Genomic DNA, 21,218 nt, shown 5'->3' with positions numbered 1-21,218 from the left:
CATTTCTTATAAATATTTGTCCAAAATAATTATGAAATTATGAGAAAGTTGTTTTAACAAATATTTTGCTCCTGCATCTACATTAAATCATCAATTCTGTGTATGTCCGAGAAATCAGTGTCAACTGTGTTACTCCCTTTAAACCCCCCTCTAAATCAGCAAAGGTTTGTTTTCTTTTTTAGGAGGGAAATTTGATGACAGTGTGTTAAGTCATAACTTCTCTTCAATATATGATCTATATTATTGTCTGCACATGGAGTAGATTAATTGACCGTCAACTGTGTTATTATCAACATGTTCTGGTGAACTTGCGTCACATGTTATATTTATAAATGTGTAGAGAAAGAATATAAAAGCATAAGTTAATCAAGGTCAACTACAAACTAGTCCAAGGCCAGCAGTTTGCACAAGACCCTAAAATGGCCGAAATGTCAACTGTGTTACCAGTTGACAAGGATTCACATGGTTGACAATGTTGGCAATTCAATTTAAATGTAATTAATTGCTTGTACTTACATTTGTTGAATAAAAAGAAAGTTATCATTTTAAAGAGAGTTCTCTTTTCCTTCGAATGTGTCCTGTCAACGGTGTTACTCCTGTCAACTGAGTTACTTTGTCTGTCAACTGTGTTATGTGTGTTTTTTATGTCATAAATCTTTTAAATGTGAACTAAACCGTCAGAAAAAAATAGATAGGGATATCTCTGGCAATGGAAATCTTGGGCAAGGATGGTAAATAATACTAAATTCAGCATACCGTGGATTTATGACAAAGCATTTGTCCGTAACACAATTGATAAAATAATGAATCAAATGTTAATTTTCATTAACATATTTAAAAAGTCATAAGAGCTTAAGTTTGCCAAATAATTCATTTAGCACTTTAAGGGCATATATTATTCATCCACCTAGTTTATTGATCAAAAAAGAATACTGATTTCCTGACTTTTTGGCTGACATGAAATGTACCCCTAAATATAGAATGACTCATTTACATTATTAACATTTTGTGATAACTATTTATATGTCCCTAACAGGATGGAATAGCCTACCTTCATGGTCAGTGTCTGAACAATGAATCTACCCATAATTATTATTTTGTTAGTCCCTGAGCTTGACCAATATGTATTCCTAATAGTTAAACATGTCACTATTTTGGTAGAATGCTAAAAATTTGAAAAACATGCAACTTTTTTAAGAAAAAAAATGATGAAGCCAAAATGTTACTGGATAACAGGAATGACCCATTAGATAAATGGGAAAAAATATATAACTCACAACAAACCTTTTGCGTTCTCTGGCAAAACTGTGTGATGGAAATAATATGAGGTGGGAGGAAAAATATCAACGCTTTTGCGAAAGAACGCAAAATCCTTCAATTTTCCCTCTCACCTCATTTTAATTTAATTGTTTTTAATTATTTATGTAATAAAAACAACATCTACAGATAACTCAAAAATATAATTAAAGTTACTAAAAAAACCGTAATAAATTAATACGTAACGTTATCTCCTGCTGACAGTGTAAGGTGCTTTCAGAATTCAGAAATAACTTTTTTTGATGACCGGGATAGCTAAATACCCAGCAACCGGTTTATAAACCAAATATTTACGAAAGCCTCCGACCATATAAGTAAGGTTTGGTTTGAATTTAGAAGAGCACATTATGTGAATAATTGACAGCTCTTCAAAACGAACCTGATGTAAACAGCGCACACCTCTACCAAAAACTCTCTCCGCTGGTTACCATGGTGAATTTTCGTAGGGGCGTGACATTAGCTCTCTCACGTGACTCTTCCACCAGAGTAGCTCGTCGCGTCGTCGTGGCTTTCGCTGAAAGATGGCCGCGGTGGAGCAGCGTCCGCCCGTACGAGAGGGAATGCGGATCGCGGTGCTGTGCCTGTGCTGGTACACCGTCAGCTCGGGTGGCAACGTGATCAATAAAATCATCCTCAACAGCTTCCCCTATCCGGTCACGGTATCGCTTTTCCATATCGTCTCTATTATCGTGTTTCTCCCGCCGCTACTACGAGCCTGGAGCGTCCCGCGAGCGGAGGTACCGGCCATCTACTACCGCTGGTACATTCTGCCGCTCGCCTTCGGGAAATACTTCGCCTCCGTCTCGGCCCATTTCAGCATATGGAAGGTCCCGGTGTCGTATGCGCACACTGGTAAGTGAAGAGTCGGTTATTCATATCGGCTCTGTTTAACAGGCCTTATTATTTAAAATCAATGAAAGTGAACGGATGTGTCGATTCGACTCGGTTCGTTCAATCGAGTTTAAATCAACGTGCGTTATTGCTCTCGCGCTGTCTTTTTAACCCCTAACCACAGCTGGGAATCTGTCATTCTGCCCTCCCCAGACATTTAAACGTCCAATTTCACCCAAACAGAAAGAAGGAAAAAAATTGAAATTATGATTTAATGACTCCTAGAGAAGCTGCTTTGCGTCCGATGTTTGATAACAATACACTTTATTGAAGTAACCTCAGACTACGTCACTTCCGCACTCTTGATACATACTGCCACATCATCCACCTGCGTGGCTGCACAGACTAGTTTGAGAAGATTCAATTCCTTTTGTTTACATGTGACAACTCCATTATTATCAAACCGTGATTAGTAAAAAAAACTTTATCTGTCAAATGTACTATGACAGAGTGAAATGTTATCTTACAAACATTTAGAAAGGCATTGAAAACTTAGTATTCAAATTTGACATAATTCACATTTCACACAGTGGCAGTACTGCATATCAAGGCATTTATGGGCAAATATTTGATGAGCTCTTCGATGTTATCATTTTAATCTAAATGTGTGTTGACAAGTGATTTGTTGTGGCTTCATAATGTATAAAAATGTTGAAAAAACATGGTGATATTCAATTTTAATTCTCCAAATGTACTTCATAGGTATGCAAAAATGTGTAATTATATAGACATTTTCCCAGTTGTTTGTGGTTTCTTAACATTTAAGAGCATAAGTTAAAACAGAAAATTCACTGATTTTATATACAGCGGGGCTAAAGGCGCACTTTAAGAAAAAATAGCTTTGCACTACTCCTAAAATGTATGATATACAGAAAAATATATATGTTTGCATTGAACATTTATGGAGCAACAGATTTTGAGTGAAAATAAATCATAAAAGTTGTTTATTTTATTTAAAAATCTTAAATGTATGGGGTTGGGGTGTCAACACACGGGGCAAAAGGCACACAGTATTGATACAAATACTTTCGCTAAAATATGTTTTAATAATGTATAAGTTAATACTTGTTCAAAATAATCACTTTAGCAAAGTTTGAACTATTTTCTGTTTATTTTGATTAATATAAGAATTCATTTTTGATCAATAAATCTCATTAAAATATGTTAATATAGAAATATATCTGAAAAAATATAGAAACAAAATCATTTAAAAATGAAAATATACTTTTGGTAACCTTTTTTTTCCAAGATAACAGCTCTGAGTCTTCTCCTATAATGCCTGATGAGTTTGGAGAACACCTGACCAGAGATCAGAGATCATTCCTCCACACAGAATCCCTCCAGATCCATGTTGACGCTTCTCTTCAGTTCATCACTCATCTTCTATAAGCTTCAGGTCAGGGACTGGGATGGCCATTGCAGATGCTTGGTTTTGTGTTCAGGGACGCATGTTAGTGTTGATTTTGAGGTTTGTTTTTGGATCACTGTCCTGATGGAAGATCTAAACATGGTCTATTATAAGATTTCCAGCACAGGCGGTCAGGTTATGATTTATTATATCGTCGCTGCCCGATGAAACTCACGTATGTCCAAAACTGTTACTTTTCAGGAAGTGAAAAAAAACACAGTATTTCAAAAGCAGTTGAATGTAGCGTTGTCATACTTGTTACGGCATCTTTACATGTAACCATATTCTTGCCAGTGTAATGATATAATCCACATTTGACCAAAATTGAGTTTAAATGGACATACGTGCATATTTTACAGTAACGGTGGTCGATACGCGTTCTTCCGATCATTAATTAGAATGGCCAAGTCGCGTTTCATATTGACAGAGGAATACGTGCTGGACATTCTCAGCCTCTGGCCAGCGGTGATTGCAGTATGAGTGAGGCATGTTCTAGTGACAATCATGACAGTAGCATTACAGGCTATAATTTGATCAGTTTGACTAAGAAAAAAAAAGTTTGAATCTTATCAATGAGACCGTGTTTATTTACATACTAGCAAGCAAACTAATCTGTGAAGAACTAGATTAGAACTAAACTGTGGAGAGCTTCAATGTTGTACTTTCGGCTATCCAGTGCTGAGCTTCGATGAAACTTCACGAGACCGGCGAGATGCTTCCACTGGGCGGGAGATACGCGGCGTGATTGACAGCTTTGACACCAAATGGATATCCGTGAAAATCAGATGACATGATTTCACAACTTTTCATTGGCCATTTAGATATGTGAAGCATACTGTATACGGAAATGAACCTGGACATTCAATTCGTCGAAAAATCTCAAAATCGGCAAAATGGTTTTCATCGGACCGCGACGATATGTTGGTATATCCATGATGCCATGTGTCTGAACAAGATGTCCAGGACCTCTGCCAGAAAATTAGGCCCAGAGGCAAAAAATCCACAGAACTCGTCTCATTTGAAGTTCCAGTAGTGTTACTTTAATAATAAAAATAATTTGTTACATTTATATAGCACTTTTTTGCGTACTCAAAGCGCTTTACATATAAGAAGGAGGGAATCTCTTCAACCACCACCAATGTGCAGCACCACCTGAATGATGCGACGGCAGCCATATTGCGCCAGAACGCCCACCACACACCAGCTTATTGGTGGAGAGGAGACAGCCAATCAGTACATGGATGATTAGGAGGCCATGATGGACAGAGACCAATGGGCAAATTTGGCCATGATGCCGGGGTTACACCCCTACTCTTTTTCCGAAGGGTATCCTGGGATTTTTAATGACCACAGAGAGTCAGAACCTTGGTTTAACGTCTCATCCGAAGGACGGTGCTTGTTACAGTATAGTGTCCCCATAACTATACTGGGGTGTTAGGACCCACACAGACTACAGGATGAGCGCCCCCTGCTGACCTCACTAACACCTCTTCCAGCAGCAACCTAGTTTTCCCAGTTGGTCTCCCATCCAGGTACTGACCAGGCTCAGCCCTGGTTGGCTTCAGTTGGAAACCAGTCTTGGGCTACAGGTTGATATGGCTGCTGGCTGTACTTTTCAAATGTTCTATGAACAGATGAAACAAGCAAAAAAGAGCTTTTTGGCAGCAGTCACTTAAGATGGGTTTGGTGCACATGGGGATAAAAATACCCCATGTGTAAAATGAAATGCTCTGCTGTATCTTTAATGTTGTGGGCCTAATTTTCTCCCAGAGGTCCTGGACATCTTGTTCAGACACATGGCATCATGGATATACCAACAGATAATAAATCACAACCTGACAGCCTGTGCTTGAAATCTTATAATAGACCATGTTTAGATCTTCCATCAGGACAGTGATCCAAAAACAAACATCAAAATCAACACCAACATGTGTCCCTGAGCACAAAACTAAGCATCTGCAATGGCCATCCCAGTCCCTGACCTGAAGCTTATAGAAGATGAGTGATGAACTGAAGAGAAGAGAAGCGTCGACATGGATCTGGAGGGATTCTGTGTGGAGGAATGATCTCTGATCTCTGGTCAGGTGTTCTCCAAACTCATCAGGCATTATAGGAGAAGACTCCTATTAGGAGGTTACAAAAAGTATTTAATAAATAATTGTTCACGTGTTTTGGAGAGAAACATTTATTTCATAAGATGACTTTCCCCTCCACTTTCAAATCTTTTACTTTAACGAAAGGTTTGATTTTTGCTAATTTTTTTAATAAAATATCAAAAGGATTAACTTTTTTACAGCCATCTTTGATCATATTTAACAAGGGGGCAAACATTTTTCACAGCACTGTATATAATATCTACATTCGTCCATTTCTGATTTAATTGTGGTTTGTATTGTCATGTTGCAGGGTTTTACTTGGCAATGTTTTAAAAATATGTTTATTTTTGGTACTTTATATGCTCTGTTAGTGGTTTGTCGAGTAGGGTTAGACCAGAAGGAGGGAAATATATTAGTATATTTGCCAAGTCATCACAAAAAAATATATATTTTAGCATAACGTTGTAGCTATTTTATAACTTTCTTTTATCAGAAAGCAGGTAGTAGGACATCCATGTCAGTCTTATTGCTTCTGGGTTATTATTAATAACATGTTACTGATTTAAGTGATTTTCCACTTGGTTTCCATTAATGCAGATTGCTTAGTCTAGTCAGCTTTTCTATCGGAAAAACATTTGGTCACACTTTAGTTTAGGTCCTAAGTATTAACTACGACTTTTGCCTTAAACTCCTAATTACTGCTTATTAATAGTTAGTAAGGTAGTTGTTAAGTTTCGGTATTGGGTAGATTAAGGGATGTAGAATATGATCATGCAGAATAAGGCATTGATATGTGCTTTATAAGTACTAATAAACAGATATCCTATAAAATGCATGCTAATAAACAACTAGCTAATAGTGAGATTTGAACCCTAAACTAAAAAGTCCTTTTTTGTTGATTTTATTTTGGATTTAGTGTCAGATGACATACGATAAATTCGGTTTGCAGCGACAACTGATGGATTAGGGTTTGTTGGTGTGTAGATGGCTTTAAACAGCTGTGTGTTTTAAATATGAAGCTGCATTAGTGCAGGAATCAGCAGGGAGAGTGTGAGTGTTGTTTCTGAGGACTCGACTGCAGCTGAGATGTTTCAAACACCAGGTGCAATCACAAGACTTTACAGAAGAACATGTGATGAGACTAATGGCTGATGTTATTAGATGAGTGAATAATGCATGTCTTCTTTTCATTCCCTACTTCCTAGTGAAGGCCACCATGCCCATCTGGGTGGTTCTGCTGTCACGGATTATCATGAAAGAGAAGCAAACCACAAAGGTTGGTCTTCCTCTAAACATAGTTAGAAATAAGTCATGCATTTACTGAATTTATAATGGTTTTAAAGGAACACGGCGACTTTTTGGGACTTAAGCTTATTCGCCGTATCCCCCAGTTAGATATGTCCATACATAACTCCATAACGCCATAACTCTGTCTTGACGCACCCATCGCTAGCCTAGCTTAGCACAAAGACTGGAAGTAAATGGCTCCAGCTAGCCTACTGCTCAATAAGTGACGGCAACATTTTCCTATTTACATGTTGTGATGTGTGTAGTTACATCGTGTACTAAGACCGACGGAAAATGAAAAGTTGTGAGTTTCTAGAGCGATATGGCTAGGAACTATACTCTCATTCCTGCGTAATAATCAAGAAACTTTGAGCCGTACCATGAGTGCAGCGGCGCAATGATATTACACAGTGCCTGAAAATAGTCCCCAGCGCTCTCTGTGCAAGCAGATTGTCACGTTGGTTATGTTGACGGAAGTTAGTCTATTTTCAGGCGAGCAGTAGGCTAGCTGGAGCCATTTACCTCCAGTCTTTGTGCTAAGCTAGGCTAGCGGTGGGTGCGTCAGACAGAGTTATGGCATGCACGGAGATGAGAATGGTATGTATGGACTTATCTAACTCTGGGGGATACAGCGAATAAGCTAAAGTCCCAAAAAGTCGGCATGTTCCTTTAAAAGTCACTAATTGTGTCTTAGTCATCCAATACTGAAGTTTGGGTTGTTTATTTGCATGTTTGGCCTTTTTTTCGACCAGGTTTACGTGTCTCTTATACCCATCATTGGAGGTGTCCTGTTGGCCACGGCCACTGAGTTGTCCTTTGACGTCTCTGGATTGATCAGCGCTCTGGCAGCCACGCTCTGCTTCTCGCTACAGAACATATTCTCCAAAAAGGTTCCTATTTCTATTAAGTGATTTCGCTCAGTTAGAATAAGTCTGATGAGTTCCTGTATGAAATTATTTGTGTGGTTGTTTTAGGTCTTGCGTGACACAAGGATTCACCATCTCCATTTACTGAACATCCTGGGCTTCAATGCACTTTTGTATATGCTGCCCACATGGATTTTAGTGGACCTCTCCTCCTTTCTGATGGAAGGAGACCTGGTAAATATGTTTTGAATAATTTTTCTATGAATATGAAATGAGAGTGTTTATGGGTCCCAAAATCAAACATTTTACATAAAGAATTCTGGTATTGTGTGACTTTGTTTTTGTCAGTGTCCTCCCAACCCATTGTAATGTAGTAATGAAAATAAGTGTTCTGTTCGGGCATAATTATTTTAATGTAATAATTGTATTATTTTAATTATTTTTTTATTAAATATGTCAGTCAATATTTATTACATTGAACAATTGGTGAAGGTGGTGGTGTATTTAATTGTGATATAAAGAATATCACAGAGCAAGAACATATTTAATGTTGCTAAAAATATTCTTCGTTTTATTTATTCAAAAATGTATACAGTACTGTTCAAAAGTTTTGTTCAGCAAGGATGCATTAATCAGGTGACTTGTTACAAAATGTTCTATTTCAGATAAATGCGGTTCTTTTGAACTTTCTAGTCATCAAAAAGTACCATGGTTCCACAGAAATATTAAGCAGCACAACTGTTTTCAACATTGATGATAATTTTTTTGAGCAGCAAATCACCATGTCAGAATGATTTCTGAAGGATCATGTGACACTGACTGTAGACTGGAGTAATGATGCTGAATTCAGCTTTGATCACAGGAATAAATTACACTTTACTATATATTCACATAGAAAGCAGTTATTTTACATTTTAATACAATTTCACAATATTTCTGTTATCAAATAATCGCAGACTTGGAGATAATAAAATACTTTTTTTCTAAACATTTTTAATGGCCCCAAACTTTTGAACAGTAGTGTACTTTTTTAAAGGATTTTAGTGGTTGATAAAATCTGCCTTTGGAATGGTTTAAACCAGTTTCATGAGATTCGACCCTGAATTAGAGACCTGCGATGGACTGATTTTTCAGTCCTGCTCCCGCAAAAATATGTTCCCTTCTTTTGTGCCCACCCGCAACAGTCATGTTTTGTCCCGCCCTCGCCCGCATAAGCCCGCAGGTAAAAGTATACATGTTTATTTCAGTATGTCCATGAAATTTCAATGAAATAGTTTCAAGTTACGTGTCGCCTAGCCATATCCTAGCATAAACACTCCTGATAAATTATTTGTAATGGAGGGTGTGCACGTGACGTCACAGTCGGCCGGAGTGACTGCGGTTACACCCACTGAGTGGCAAAAAGACTGAGGCAGCACTGGTTTACAGCGTGAATGCTGGCAAAACACACAAAACCAGGCCCGGTGCCAGAGGGCCGGTCGGGGCTGGCTTGGCCATGGACATCCCTGTGCCCCCCTCGACAGACTTGATAATAGCGTGTAATTTTCTCACTCAAATTACTGCTACTGAGTGATTTTTAGAGGGAAAAGCTGCCCATTACTGTTGATCTAGGATCCGTTTTCTTTGTAATAATGGCATATTATTAGTGAAAAAGAGCTGGCAAAAGATCCAGTGCGTATCTGTTTTTGCGCTCGTCAAATGATTCAATTTCCAACGTGTTTTTGCTTTGGTGAGTAATGTATCCAATCACAGACATGTTTGTTGATTTCTAGAACGCAATGGCCAATCACAGGTGTTGAAGCTAGGATACGCTCAAGTTTTTGTCTAGTGCTGAGTTCTGCACGCGCACTAATCCTCTCTAATGCTGCGTTCACACCAAACGCGAATAGAGCGTCAAAATCGCGTCTAGTTGGACACTTGAATTGATTCCATTCGCGCGCCCACATCGAATTGGACGTGTGTATAAATTGAGCATTTGAAGCGAAATAGCGCGCGTTCAAGGCGCTTCGGGAGAAATGTCATAAAACTCTGCCTCTTTTCATTTTCATTAAAAATATATATTAAGCATTAATAGCCACACAAATGTGGTCAGGCAACTCCTACATTATCTTCACTGCATGTATATTTAAATATCCTTAAAAAATAAAGTTATGAAACTTCTCTTTACTCTCAGTCAAAACGATTTGGCAGACAACAAATTATAGATTCATGACACCAAAGATCGCCCGTTAGATCCACACAAGACGAACCACTACAGGACATCAGAGCCAGCGGCAAACGTCTGAAGGACTGGCCGAGGAAAGGCTGCTCTCACTGGGGTTATGAGCGCTGAGTGCATGGTGATCGCCTGGATCTCACAACTCCAAAAACATATATTTTTTTAAATAGGCTCTTTATAAATAAACCACAGATTTGAGCTTTAAACAACTACATTCCCACCTGAAAAAGTCTTAACTACATTGTGACACAATGGGCCCTATTTTAACGATCTGAAACGCAAGTGTCAAAGCTCGAAGCGCAAGTAACTTTGTGGCCGGGTCTCGGCGCTGTTGCTAATTTCCCGGCGGGATAAATGGCTCTTGCGCCCGGCGCAAATCTAAAATGGGTTGGTCTGAAGTAGCTTCATTATTCATAGGTGTGGTTTGGGCGTAACGTGAATAAACCAATCCGAGCGTCATCCAACATTCCCTTTAAAAGCAGGTGCGCAAGTTCCATTATGGATTGCTATTATTATGGCGTATTTACCAGGCGCACGCCAGGAGCGGTTCACAGCCGAGGAGACTGATGTTCTTGTAAGAGCAGTGAAAGACAGAGAAGTGAAGTTGTAATGTTGTACATTATGGTAAAGGTGATTTCACAGTCTTTTTTTTTTTTTTTTCAGTCTTTCAGTTTTTTCAGTTTTTCGGTCGATTTTTTTTTTCCTGGTTCTTGACGGACAAACCAATTTGTCAGATGTCCTTATATACATATATGTCTTGCCACTATTGGGCAAACAGGTCTTATCCTTAATTATTACAATTAGCCTGAATCATTTGTAAGCTAGATTTATGCCTATTTTTTCACATCTTCGTGGCACACCACAATGATTTCCGTCATCTCATGTGTTAATATTTTTTTAGTGTAACAATTTATGATTTGCAAAAATAACTGTTGCATCTGTGTAGATTACATGAGCAAAGTGTATGCGCGTTGTGCACGCTATACATTATGGTCAAGCATGCGCCCTTAAAATAGCATAATGAACAACGGGCAACGCGCCACTGACTTTAGACTAGGTTTTTTTCTGGTCAGTGGCGCAATTGTTTAATGGAACAGCAAAATAGCACCAGGGATTGTTTGCGCCGGAACACGCCTCCTTTTTTGCGCTGAACCGCCCAGGGAGCGCAAGTGCATTCACTAGTTTAGCGACGTGCTTCTGTGGAGGGAAAAGCGCGCTTTGCGCGGGTGCAAAATAGGAATGACACATGCGTCGGTGTACAAAGTCAATTGCGCTGGGTGCAAGATAGGGCCCAATAACTGTAGTATTTTTAAATAATGCAGGGTTTCTCATCACGTCAATTTACCACGGGACAGCAGCAACCAGGGTCCTGATTGGTTAACGCGGTGCAAATTGACGCCAAAGTTCAAAGTTCGGGCGTCAGACGCGAATTCGCTTCAAACACGTGAATGTACAAAAAGCACCACTCGCGAGTATTCGAATCTATTCGACGCGAATGAGGCAGAATCGCGTCCATCGTGCCGCAGGACCTCCAGGACCTTTCCATTGACTTAACATTGAAATCTTGCTCCTGACGCTCTATTCGCGTTTGGTGTGAACGCAGCATAAGTGTAGACATTATGTAAATAAGAGATTCATTGTGTCGTCGCCTCACTGAAATCTTTGTGAGATTGCGTTCATTGAATGAGTGACAGCTTTTAGTGATTATAAAGGGAGCGCTCTTTGCACACTGTCTATGCAATATACAAAAAATTTATAGGCCACATGATTCAGGCTCATTTAAATGTCAGTAAAACACAATTCCTGGCTGCATGTCAATATCCATGGATCACTGGATCTTTGGTAAGGTGTAAGGAACACTATATCGAGTCCAACCTTTAGTTTAAAGTGATAACTGTTTGTTTTGCTCGCGTTTTCCCCTATTAACTCCAGTCACGCAGCAGCTCTTCTGCCACTCGGTCCGGCTGAGGGGTCGTGTTCCATCGGGAAAGTGACGTACATGCATGCCCTCTATTAAAGCATCTTGATTCACAAACTACTGTTAAAGGGAGACTTCACCCAAAAAGGAATATTGTGTCATTAATAAATCACCCTCATGTCGTTCCAAACCTGTAAGACTTTTGTTCAACTTCGGAAAACAAATGATGTTTTTGATGAAATCGGAGAGCTTTCTGTCCCTCCATTGACAGTCTACACAACTACTACTTTGACGCTTCAAAACGTTCATAAAGAGATTGAGCGGTTTAGTCCAAATTTTCTGAAGACACTCAATGACTTAATATGATGAACAGATTTAATTTAGGCTTTTATTCACAACAAACATGTCTGTGGTTGGCTACATTGCTCACTGCTGCAAAAACGCATTGTAAATAAAAACCTTTGACACTCACTAGTTTGCCAAATCAGTTTTGCTAATAAGCTACTATAATGGATTATATCCTAGACCTATTCCTTCTAAGGAGGCAGGAGAAGGCTAAGCCTGCAATAGATGGATAACAATTAATCTGTTTTTAGATATTTTATCTTTAGACGCTTACATTTTCTGGGGAGTCCCGCAGGTAATTTTTTTCTTCCGCAACCCACACACTCATGAGTGTTTTACCACCCGCACTCGACCATCAAATCTTGTCCAGCGCCGCACATAGACTGTAAAAAAAATATAGACGTAGTGTCCGTGACGTCACCCATAGGATTCTGAAGAGCAGTTTTGAAGCGTAAAGTAGGGTCGAGCTGGCCGTTGCCATCTTGTCAGCGCGTCACTCCCGGATAACAGAAAATGGGTAAAGAGGCGGGACGTGGGCGGAGCTGAGGTGACGCGATGACTAACAGACAGCAGACAAACGGCAATCCACCTGTCACTCAAAGTGGCCACGCCCTTAATTATGCAGAACTTTAAGACTTTATATAATGTAAATGAATGAGCTATAAAAAAATTCACCCCCCTCACAGTCTTCTTGAAGGGCAAAATTAGCCGTATAGACCAAAACCACATTTTGTCCCAGACTGTAAACGTGTTCTTCTGCTGTAAAGTTGGACTTTTAACATGAGCTCAATGAGATTCTGCTCCTTCTGGAGTCTGTCTCTACTAGTGGCCAGTCGATGAAGTGCAGTTTAAGTCATTTCCGTATTGGCTTCAAGAGAAACTGGGGGAGGTGCCGCTTGGCCGCACTCTGTTGCATGGGGTCAGGAGTGCAGGTGAATCACTGTGATTTCTTAAAGGGGCTACATTCGTTTTTCTGAAAATTTAAACTCGCGACTGACACCTGTGGCCAAAAAACAGAACTGCTCTTATTTTCTGCTCGCTCTCGCAGCGGTGGTGACGTCACATCCGCAGACAGCGCGGGAAAAAAACGACCCGCCAGAAAATAGGAAAAATAGGATACAGGCTTATAGGTGCACCCACTGTGAGCGGACAAGGTGTCAGTATGCTCATCAGGAGATGTTTGAGTCATAAATGGTAAAATAAAAAGGCTATTGTTACGTTTATTTTGGGGAAAAAGTTGCATATAGCCCCTTTAAGTAATCATGCTCATGCTCATTTTTTCCTCTGTTCTACAGTCGGAGATTTCCAACTGGACGGGAACAATTGTGCTGCTCTTCATCAGTGGTATCTGCAACTTTGCACAAAACATGATCGCTTTCAGCGTGCTGAACCTGGTCAGCCCACTCAGTTATGCCGTAGCCAACGCCACAAAGAGGATCATGGTCATCAGTATATCCCTTCTGATGCTCAGGAACCCTGTCAGCACCACCAACATTATTGGCATGATGACCGCAATACTAGGCGTCTTCCTCTATAATAAGGTACTTTCCTTTTTTTAGGCATATTATACAAATGATGCACAATTGCAATGCAAAAACTGATTTCAAATCGAATCGTTTTCCTCACCAGGCGAAATACGACTCCAACCGGGAGGCCAAAAAGACGCCGCTGCCAGTTTCAACACAGGATTTGGTGTCATTCGACAAGCCCCAGTCCAACGGGACCGGGCCCTTCACACACAGCTCAGACTTTCAGCACGGTCGGAGCACAGTACTCACCGACCACTTTCAGTACAGCCGACAGGCCTACACAGCGAATTACAACTCCAGTCAGTATGTTGTGTGAGTCGAGCACTTCGAAGGACTCTAAAGACTATTCTCAGACGATGCATCTTTCATTCGAACAAGGAAGTGTCGAAATGACTGTGGAAAGGAATGTTTTATTCACACAATCCTACTGCTTTTTTTTTTTTTTTCCCACAGGCCTGTTATTTATTTCATTACAAACCTGTTGTTTTCACTATTTTATGCGGAAATTCTCTGTGGTATGTGTAGATTATAGGACGGTGCTGGGAATTTTTGTTTATTATTTTTGCACAGGATGCATTTCAGAATGTAGCGTCTTCATCGCCATCATGCTACTGCGAGTGAGGTGCAGACACGGTCATATAACATACACTGGGTCACTGCAAATACAACTGCATCAGGGTATAAGTCAATGTTCTGATTTTGCGTTTTATTTGTAAATATTTTATTTATTTTTATAGAGGAAGGTGCATTTGGTTGATCATATCATGGACTGAAAACACTCCCTTTTTTTTGAATGTCTAATATCTGTGAAGGAGTCTTTTTTTTTTCTTTTTTCTTCCTGGGGTGTTTAAATCAGACAGAGGTCACTTGAATCATGGTGTGCATTCATATGCATGATGATTATTTTTTGTATCTATATTTTTTGTACTGAAGTGCTTGCAAGGGGACTTCTCAGATACAATGGCCATAACTTATGGGTCAGTTTATTATTGAATAGGAAGGTTCATAAAACAATCAATTTCAATTCATAGTTACTCAATCTGTGGTCTAATAAGAAGTCGGTAATACTTTACAATAAGGTTAACATGTATTAACTATCAAGAATTAACCATGAGCAATACACTTGTTGCTATATTTGTTCATCTTTGACGTTAGTTAATACAAATCCAGCTATTCATTGTTCATGTCACAGTTCATTAAAGGTATAGTTCACCCAAAAAATGAGAATGCTGTCATCATTTACTCACCCTCAAGTTGTTCCAAACCGGTATGAGTTTCTTTGTTCTGCTGAACACAAAAGAAGATAACCAAGCAACCATTGACTACCATAGTAGGGAAAAAAATACTATGATAGTCAATGGTCGCTCAATCTGCTTTGTTACAAACATTCTTCAAAGAGATCTTTTGTGTTCAGCAGAACAAAGAAACTCATACCGGTTTGGAACAACTTGAGGGTGAGTAAATGATGACAGAATTTAAATCTTTGGGTGAACTATCCCTTTAATGTTAACAAATACACTAATAAATACTTTTGATTTTAATAATGTGTTAGTAACTGTTGAAATTAACATGAACTAAGATCAATAAATGCTGTAGAAGTCCAGTTCATTATTAGTTCACGTTAACTAATGAAACCTTATTGTAAAGTGTTACCAAAAAGTCTGATTCCTCGATCGAGAATGGTCTTGTTAAAAACTGCAATGTTGCTGGGCAGCTGGAGGTCTTTCAAGCCCTTTAAATGTATAAAACCTGAAGGTATGGACAAAACTTTGGGGTAAATTAGGTCAAATGCGTTAAACAGAGCTGAGAGTACTACACCTTTATTAGTAGCTGAAAGCATTAATAAACTAGCCAGAATATTTCATAAACACTTTGATTTTGAAATTTCTTGTGGGCCTGCTTTTTTGGGTATTACTGACCCGTTATCGTCTTTGTTCTCAAAGTTACACAAGTTTTAGCAAAATGTGTGAGGTGGTGTTTTAGTTTAATATTTGTAAGCTAGCTGTTTTTTTTTTCCTCTCTATTTCTCGATTTCTATGCTGTGTCTTGCTGCTGGAAAGTTAGACACGTTTTTGGCAAAAAAAGCATGCACATTCTTGCATAACTGCAATGAGAAAAGAACTTTTAAAATCTATATTTTAAGTGTTATGCCTTTTCTTTTCGTTGTGAATTTTGAACGGCAAGGTTCACGTGACGTTCTCTGTCTTTACGTCTCTTTATATATTGTGGATTTAGAGGGTCTGTTCGGGCAGATGAAGCGGTTCATTAATTGATACTGGAACTTCAGCTGCTGAAAATGAAAGGCTGTGGGTGTGGTCTCTTCCTTCTGTCTGCTTTTTCATTGGTTCACACCTTTTGCTCTCACATTGTGACATCACTAGAGGTGTGCAAATTTCTTCTCGGTGCCGATTTTCCTACTTATTGCTTGTAGGTGATCGGTTGAATACTGGGCTGACACAACAGAAGTGAGTTAGCACTTTAATCTCAATGTCTCAAACTGAGATTTTAAAGAAGTCTTGGAAAACAACTTTTTGATTTTTGTGTTGTTGTATTACACAGTATATTATTGTAAACTGAGCCTAAACCTTGGAAATAATCAGCTCAACAGAACCAATATTACAGTGACTTTACCTTTCCATTCAGAATATAATGCACTACTGTAGTATTTGATGCGTTTTGGAATATTTAAGCTCTTAGACCTTTTTCCCTGGGAGATTCATATGTGTCTGTATAATCTGACAGTCATGTTGAGTCACGTTTAGTTGTTTGTTTTTGTTTTTCTATGGTGTGGAAATGCATTGTCACACTTTCTGTGTTGAGATAGTTTCGCCTTCAGCCAGTGTTTATATGATTTGATTTTAAGATGCCTTGGTACGGTTAATGTTGCATTTTCTTCTTGTCAACTTAAAGGTTATAGGATGACTTATTTTTAAATGTGAAAATAAAGAAGATTAATTAATAAAGTCTTCCTGTCGTATTTGTTTATGTCTTAAAACTGTTAGTTTCTAAGTAGATTAGATTGTGATAATGTGGATTTGGACTTGTGAACACAAGCACCGAAATAATATTGTCCCTTTTGTTTGTAATGAGTAGCATATTGGTTACACCAGGGGTTTTCAAACTTTATGATGCCATGGACCCCCAAATATGAGGGATCCCCTTCCTAAAATCCATCTATCGTTATGTACGAAAAAACATTTAAACTATTAGATCAATAGTAAGCGTGACATTATAAATACAACATATTGTTTCCCAACTTAAATTGGCTATTAATGTTGGATGAATACATTTTCAATTCAAAATTATTTGTATAAGCACCTTTCACAATAAATGTAAGCAGTACGTACTGCGTTAAGAAAACTGTCTTACAACCCCAGTGAGCGAGATAAAGGAGTATACTGAGAGAAACTCACTAGAAAGATACAAAGCAAACATATTCAATTCTGGAAAGTATTCAGCAAGAAAGGAGAGAAACGTTTAGAAATGAAATCATTAGAATATTGGGTAGACTTTATCCATTTTTGCTTTGTCTTTTTATTCTCTGAAATTTTCTGGGGACCCCTTAGAACCCTCTGGAGGACCCCAGTTTGAAAACCCCTGGGTTACACTATGTTTAAAATCTCGTACAAATAATTACATATTCTGGGGTTTGGGTTCAAATTCTCAAATTGTAATTTGGAATCAATAACTGACTACAATTTGTTAGTTATCTACTACCGAGCACTGGTCACAGGTTACTTTGCACACAAAACAACTGTAGGCTACATTACCTTTTTAGAATTTATTTATTTTTTCATGTTCTCCACAAATGTCATCTATCTGACCGACAGAGGGAGACAAAGCTCCGTCTGGCTCAACATCAGTGTTTCGATGGCAGTGCTTCACAACCAAGCCTGTAGTGCTCCAGTCAGAAATTGAAGCTTTCGCGCCTCGATCGCCCCCCGGTGGCCGGTCCCAGTATAGCTCCTAAACCCCGCCTCTCCATGTATTTCAATGGGCGCGAGACACACTAAACTATTTAATTACACTTCAAATAATTGTTTCCTAAAGATGGTTTCTGTCATTTTAGGCAGTTTTTATTACAATAATTTCATTTCAAGTGTTCGTTTTTTAAATAAGTTTAGTTTTAGTGAGTTATTTGATGCTATAAAAACGGGGGTGTGACGTCATGATTGACAGCTGAGATTGACGGCTTCTCTGAGTGAACTTGTCACTGAGGCACTAACGGACTTTTTTCTGGATTTTTGTGAGGAGATTGGAGCTTTAGCTTTCATTTCTACACTTCCATAACTGTTTATTTCACACCAACATAATTAATTATTCTGCATCTGTGAGAGTGTGGGCGGGCTTTTGATAATCGCGCCTCTACTTCCTGTTCTCTACTGCGCAACTCCGGTCCCGAGATCGCTACTGCGCAGACTCGGTCCCAAGATGTCAGCGCTGTGAGCGGGCATATGAAAGCTTCAACTTTGGTCAGCGGAAGTCAATGGAGTCGCGTCGTCCATATTTTTTTACAGTCTATGTTCACAACCAACCACACACAGACACTACGACGTTGGGATTTCTTTAATTAAATACATTCGACGTGAGTCCAAGGCACTATTTTCCCCCCAAAAAATTTATATTTCAAAATGTATGTTAAAAATATTTAGATTGCCTAGGCCATCAATAAATTAGAGACTCGGTTGCAAGCCCTTACTAAAATAAGTTTATTCCATTGTGCAATTAGTATAGGCTTGCTTCTTTTAAACTAAAAATAAGAATACTTTCTGTCTACTTTTTATGTACTTCTTAGAAATATACTTAAAATTGCACTTAAGTTGACTTATACTGACAGAACAGTCTATATTTGACCGAAATCGCCCCCTATACCCTCAAATATGGCACTATTTGAGGGGACAGCCATTTGTAGTGGTGTCCATAGTGGACATTATTGAGCCCACTCACATTGCACCGCAATAACAAGTGTACAGCCGATGTACTTCACGCGCTCGTTTTCATTCAATCCTTCAAGTGAACTGTATTAGTGGACTAATAGGCTATAGGGAACAGTGAATTAGGGTTTAGGGGCGATTTCGGATTCAGCCTCTTACTCAATCTTTTAATTGAGAGAGAGGTAAAGCTGCAGTCCGTAAGTTTTGTCTCTTTGTCGCCATCTCGTTTGTTTGAAACGTGCAATTGCAGTTATTTGCGGAATTATCGTATTTAGGCGAGTTGTGCATCGTCTCGGCTCCTAAGCGCGCATGAATCTAATGTTGTTGTGGCCGTCAGTCACGTACCTCGGTATCACATATACTACATCTTGGAATTACGCCAAAAATAATAAATTTCAGCGGAAAATGTAATCTGAACAAGTAAGTATTTGTCTGCCACTTGTGTTCTGAACAACTGAGAAAAAAACAGTACAATAAATTGCACTAACAACGGTGATTAAACCTAACTCGCTTAGCTATCACATCAAACCGTGCAATGTATTATTATTGCGTTTAAAAGTTGAAAACTGCCTAACTTTACCGAATGACCTGTCGAACCCATTAAGAGGAAAAGACTGTGAAGCTTTGGGGGTGTTGATGGACTCCATCTACCCGATCTGGATGTAGTTTTTGACATAAATGTGATTTTCTCAGCTTTTTGTTTAAAATGTTGCTTTTTATGAAACTTACCCACATTCAAATGTTGATAAAAAAGTGCATTAGGCTACAATAAAATGTTTTTTTTATGGAAAGAGTACAGTAAAAGGTATAGCCTATTTAAAGCTGCTGTCCGTAACTTTTCGGTGTTCAAGATTTACAAACATACAATGAGAATGTACAACATGAATACATTTTCCAAACCGTGTTTTTGTCTTACCCTGAATCATTATGGTATACTTATAATAAGTGTTTATATTGGGATTATTTCAGACCGGTCTGGTAGGAACCGCTGCGGGGGAGCACAGCATGTCTCGCCATAGACATAAACAGAGAGAAGTAGATCCGGCTGCAATGTTCTTCCGCAAGACGCATGCAGTTCTGTTTATTAACCGCCAGAGCGCAAAAAGTCACGGACTGCAGCTTTAAAGGTCCCATGGCATGAAATTTTCATTTTATGAGGTTTTTCAACATTAATATGAGTTCCCCTAGCCTGAATATTGTCCCCAAGTGGATAGAAATGTTGATCGGTGTAAACCCGAGTTCTGGCTGTCTCTATCTGCCTTTGAGAAAATGACAGGCCAGACTAGCCAATCCTGAAGTCTCCTGGTTTGACGTCCAAGCAGGAACGGTTACCTCCCTTTCCTCCGCCCAGAGAATCTGGCACGCCCATGCAAACGCTCGAGAGATCATTCCTTGTGAACGAGTGAATGCTGGCAGTTTCTCAGTGTTTGGATGTACAAATGAAAACAGAAGTCTTTTTTCAGTTCCTTCTGATCTGTGATCAGTAATTTCTGATGTGTAGCTAATTATTTATTATTCGTGCACACAATGCGGCTTCTCTCTCTTTTTGTACGTCCTCGTCGCGTCTATCGGTTCTAAAATGTGCATACAGTCATGAGTTTCTGCTCAACATCGGCCTCACACACGCCGAAGCTCGGGCTGCACTGGCCGTTGGCCTTCAACATCCCCGACCCCCAGTACTGCATCTGGCCCACAGCGGAGGCACCAACCGCGGCGTGAGATTAAGCAGAAGGGGGGTAAGCGTGAGCATATTCGGGCTAGCCAGCCTAGCCCCACAATAAACTGGATTAGATTCGATTACTGCTGTTGTGTATTTGTTTGCGCTGTGTACTCAACGCGCGTCACTGACGCTTTTATTTTATTTTAAAAATAATGCTATTATCAACACTTACTTTTAACTCGTTCATCTCTACAGCTGTAATGGTACTTTGCATGTGTTACAAAGTTGGTAATAATGATGAAGACGGACTCGGTGTGACTGGGACTCGTGTTTATTCAGAACTCTCAGATACAAACACAATAAACTCGCGCTGACTGACAGCGCTCTCACAGCTCAGTAGTTACTATAAATAACTTTGTTAGCAATCGCTGAGCTCCATCTCTGGTACATTAGTGATGTCCGGTTCGCGAACGATCTTTCTTTTGAACCGGTTCTTTTTAGTGAACCGAATCAGTTCACCAAATCGGACTGAATCGTTCTAAACGGTTCGCGTCTCCAGTCAGCGCTGATCCATAATTTACTAAAGTTACTAACTTTCTGACATGAGTGACAGTCCCTCCGACTAGAAATAGACTAATAACCTGAAGTATATGCTGTAACTACAACAGTTCAGACATGCTGAGAACTGATGTGAACTCAGGTCCATCCGTCTCTCTGGCAGCAGCTCGTGCCTGCTCGTGCCTCATAGA

At 39.3% G+C, this 21,218-nt stretch overlaps 1 protein-coding gene across 2 annotated transcripts; it reads left to right on the top strand.

Moving 5' to 3' along the window:
• Positions 1–1,810: 1,810 nt before the first annotated feature.
• slc35e1 (solute carrier family 35 member E1) lies at positions 1,811–16,841 on the top strand. Of its 2 annotated transcripts, XR_013818592.1 has the most exons (7): positions 1,811–2,169; positions 6,918–6,988; positions 7,752–7,889; positions 7,974–8,099; positions 13,642–13,887; positions 13,976–14,807; positions 15,523–16,832. XR_013818592.1 is itself a non-coding variant. In XM_079844788.1 (6 exons), exons 1-6 carry the CDS (start codon positions 1,839–1,841, stop codon positions 14,189–14,191), a joined length of 1,128 nt encoding a protein of 375 aa, XP_079700914.1. In that variant the 5' UTR covers positions 1,814–1,838; the 3' UTR covers positions 14,192–16,841. The 2 variants fall into 2 exon arrangements, 1 of the variants encoding a protein (XP_079700914.1); XM_079844788.1 differs by having other exon boundaries at positions 1,814–2,169; positions 13,976–16,841.
• Positions 16,842–21,218: the final 4,377 nt, after the last annotated feature.

This window comes from Gobio gobio (assembly GCF_949357685.1).
Source record: "Gobio gobio genome assembly, chromosome: 19".
Lineage (NCBI taxonomy): Eukaryota > Metazoa > Chordata > Actinopteri > Cypriniformes > Gobionidae > Gobio > Gobio gobio.
The sequence above is the reverse complement of the archived record's forward strand: the minus strand, read 5'-3'. Positions and strand labels throughout refer to the sequence as shown.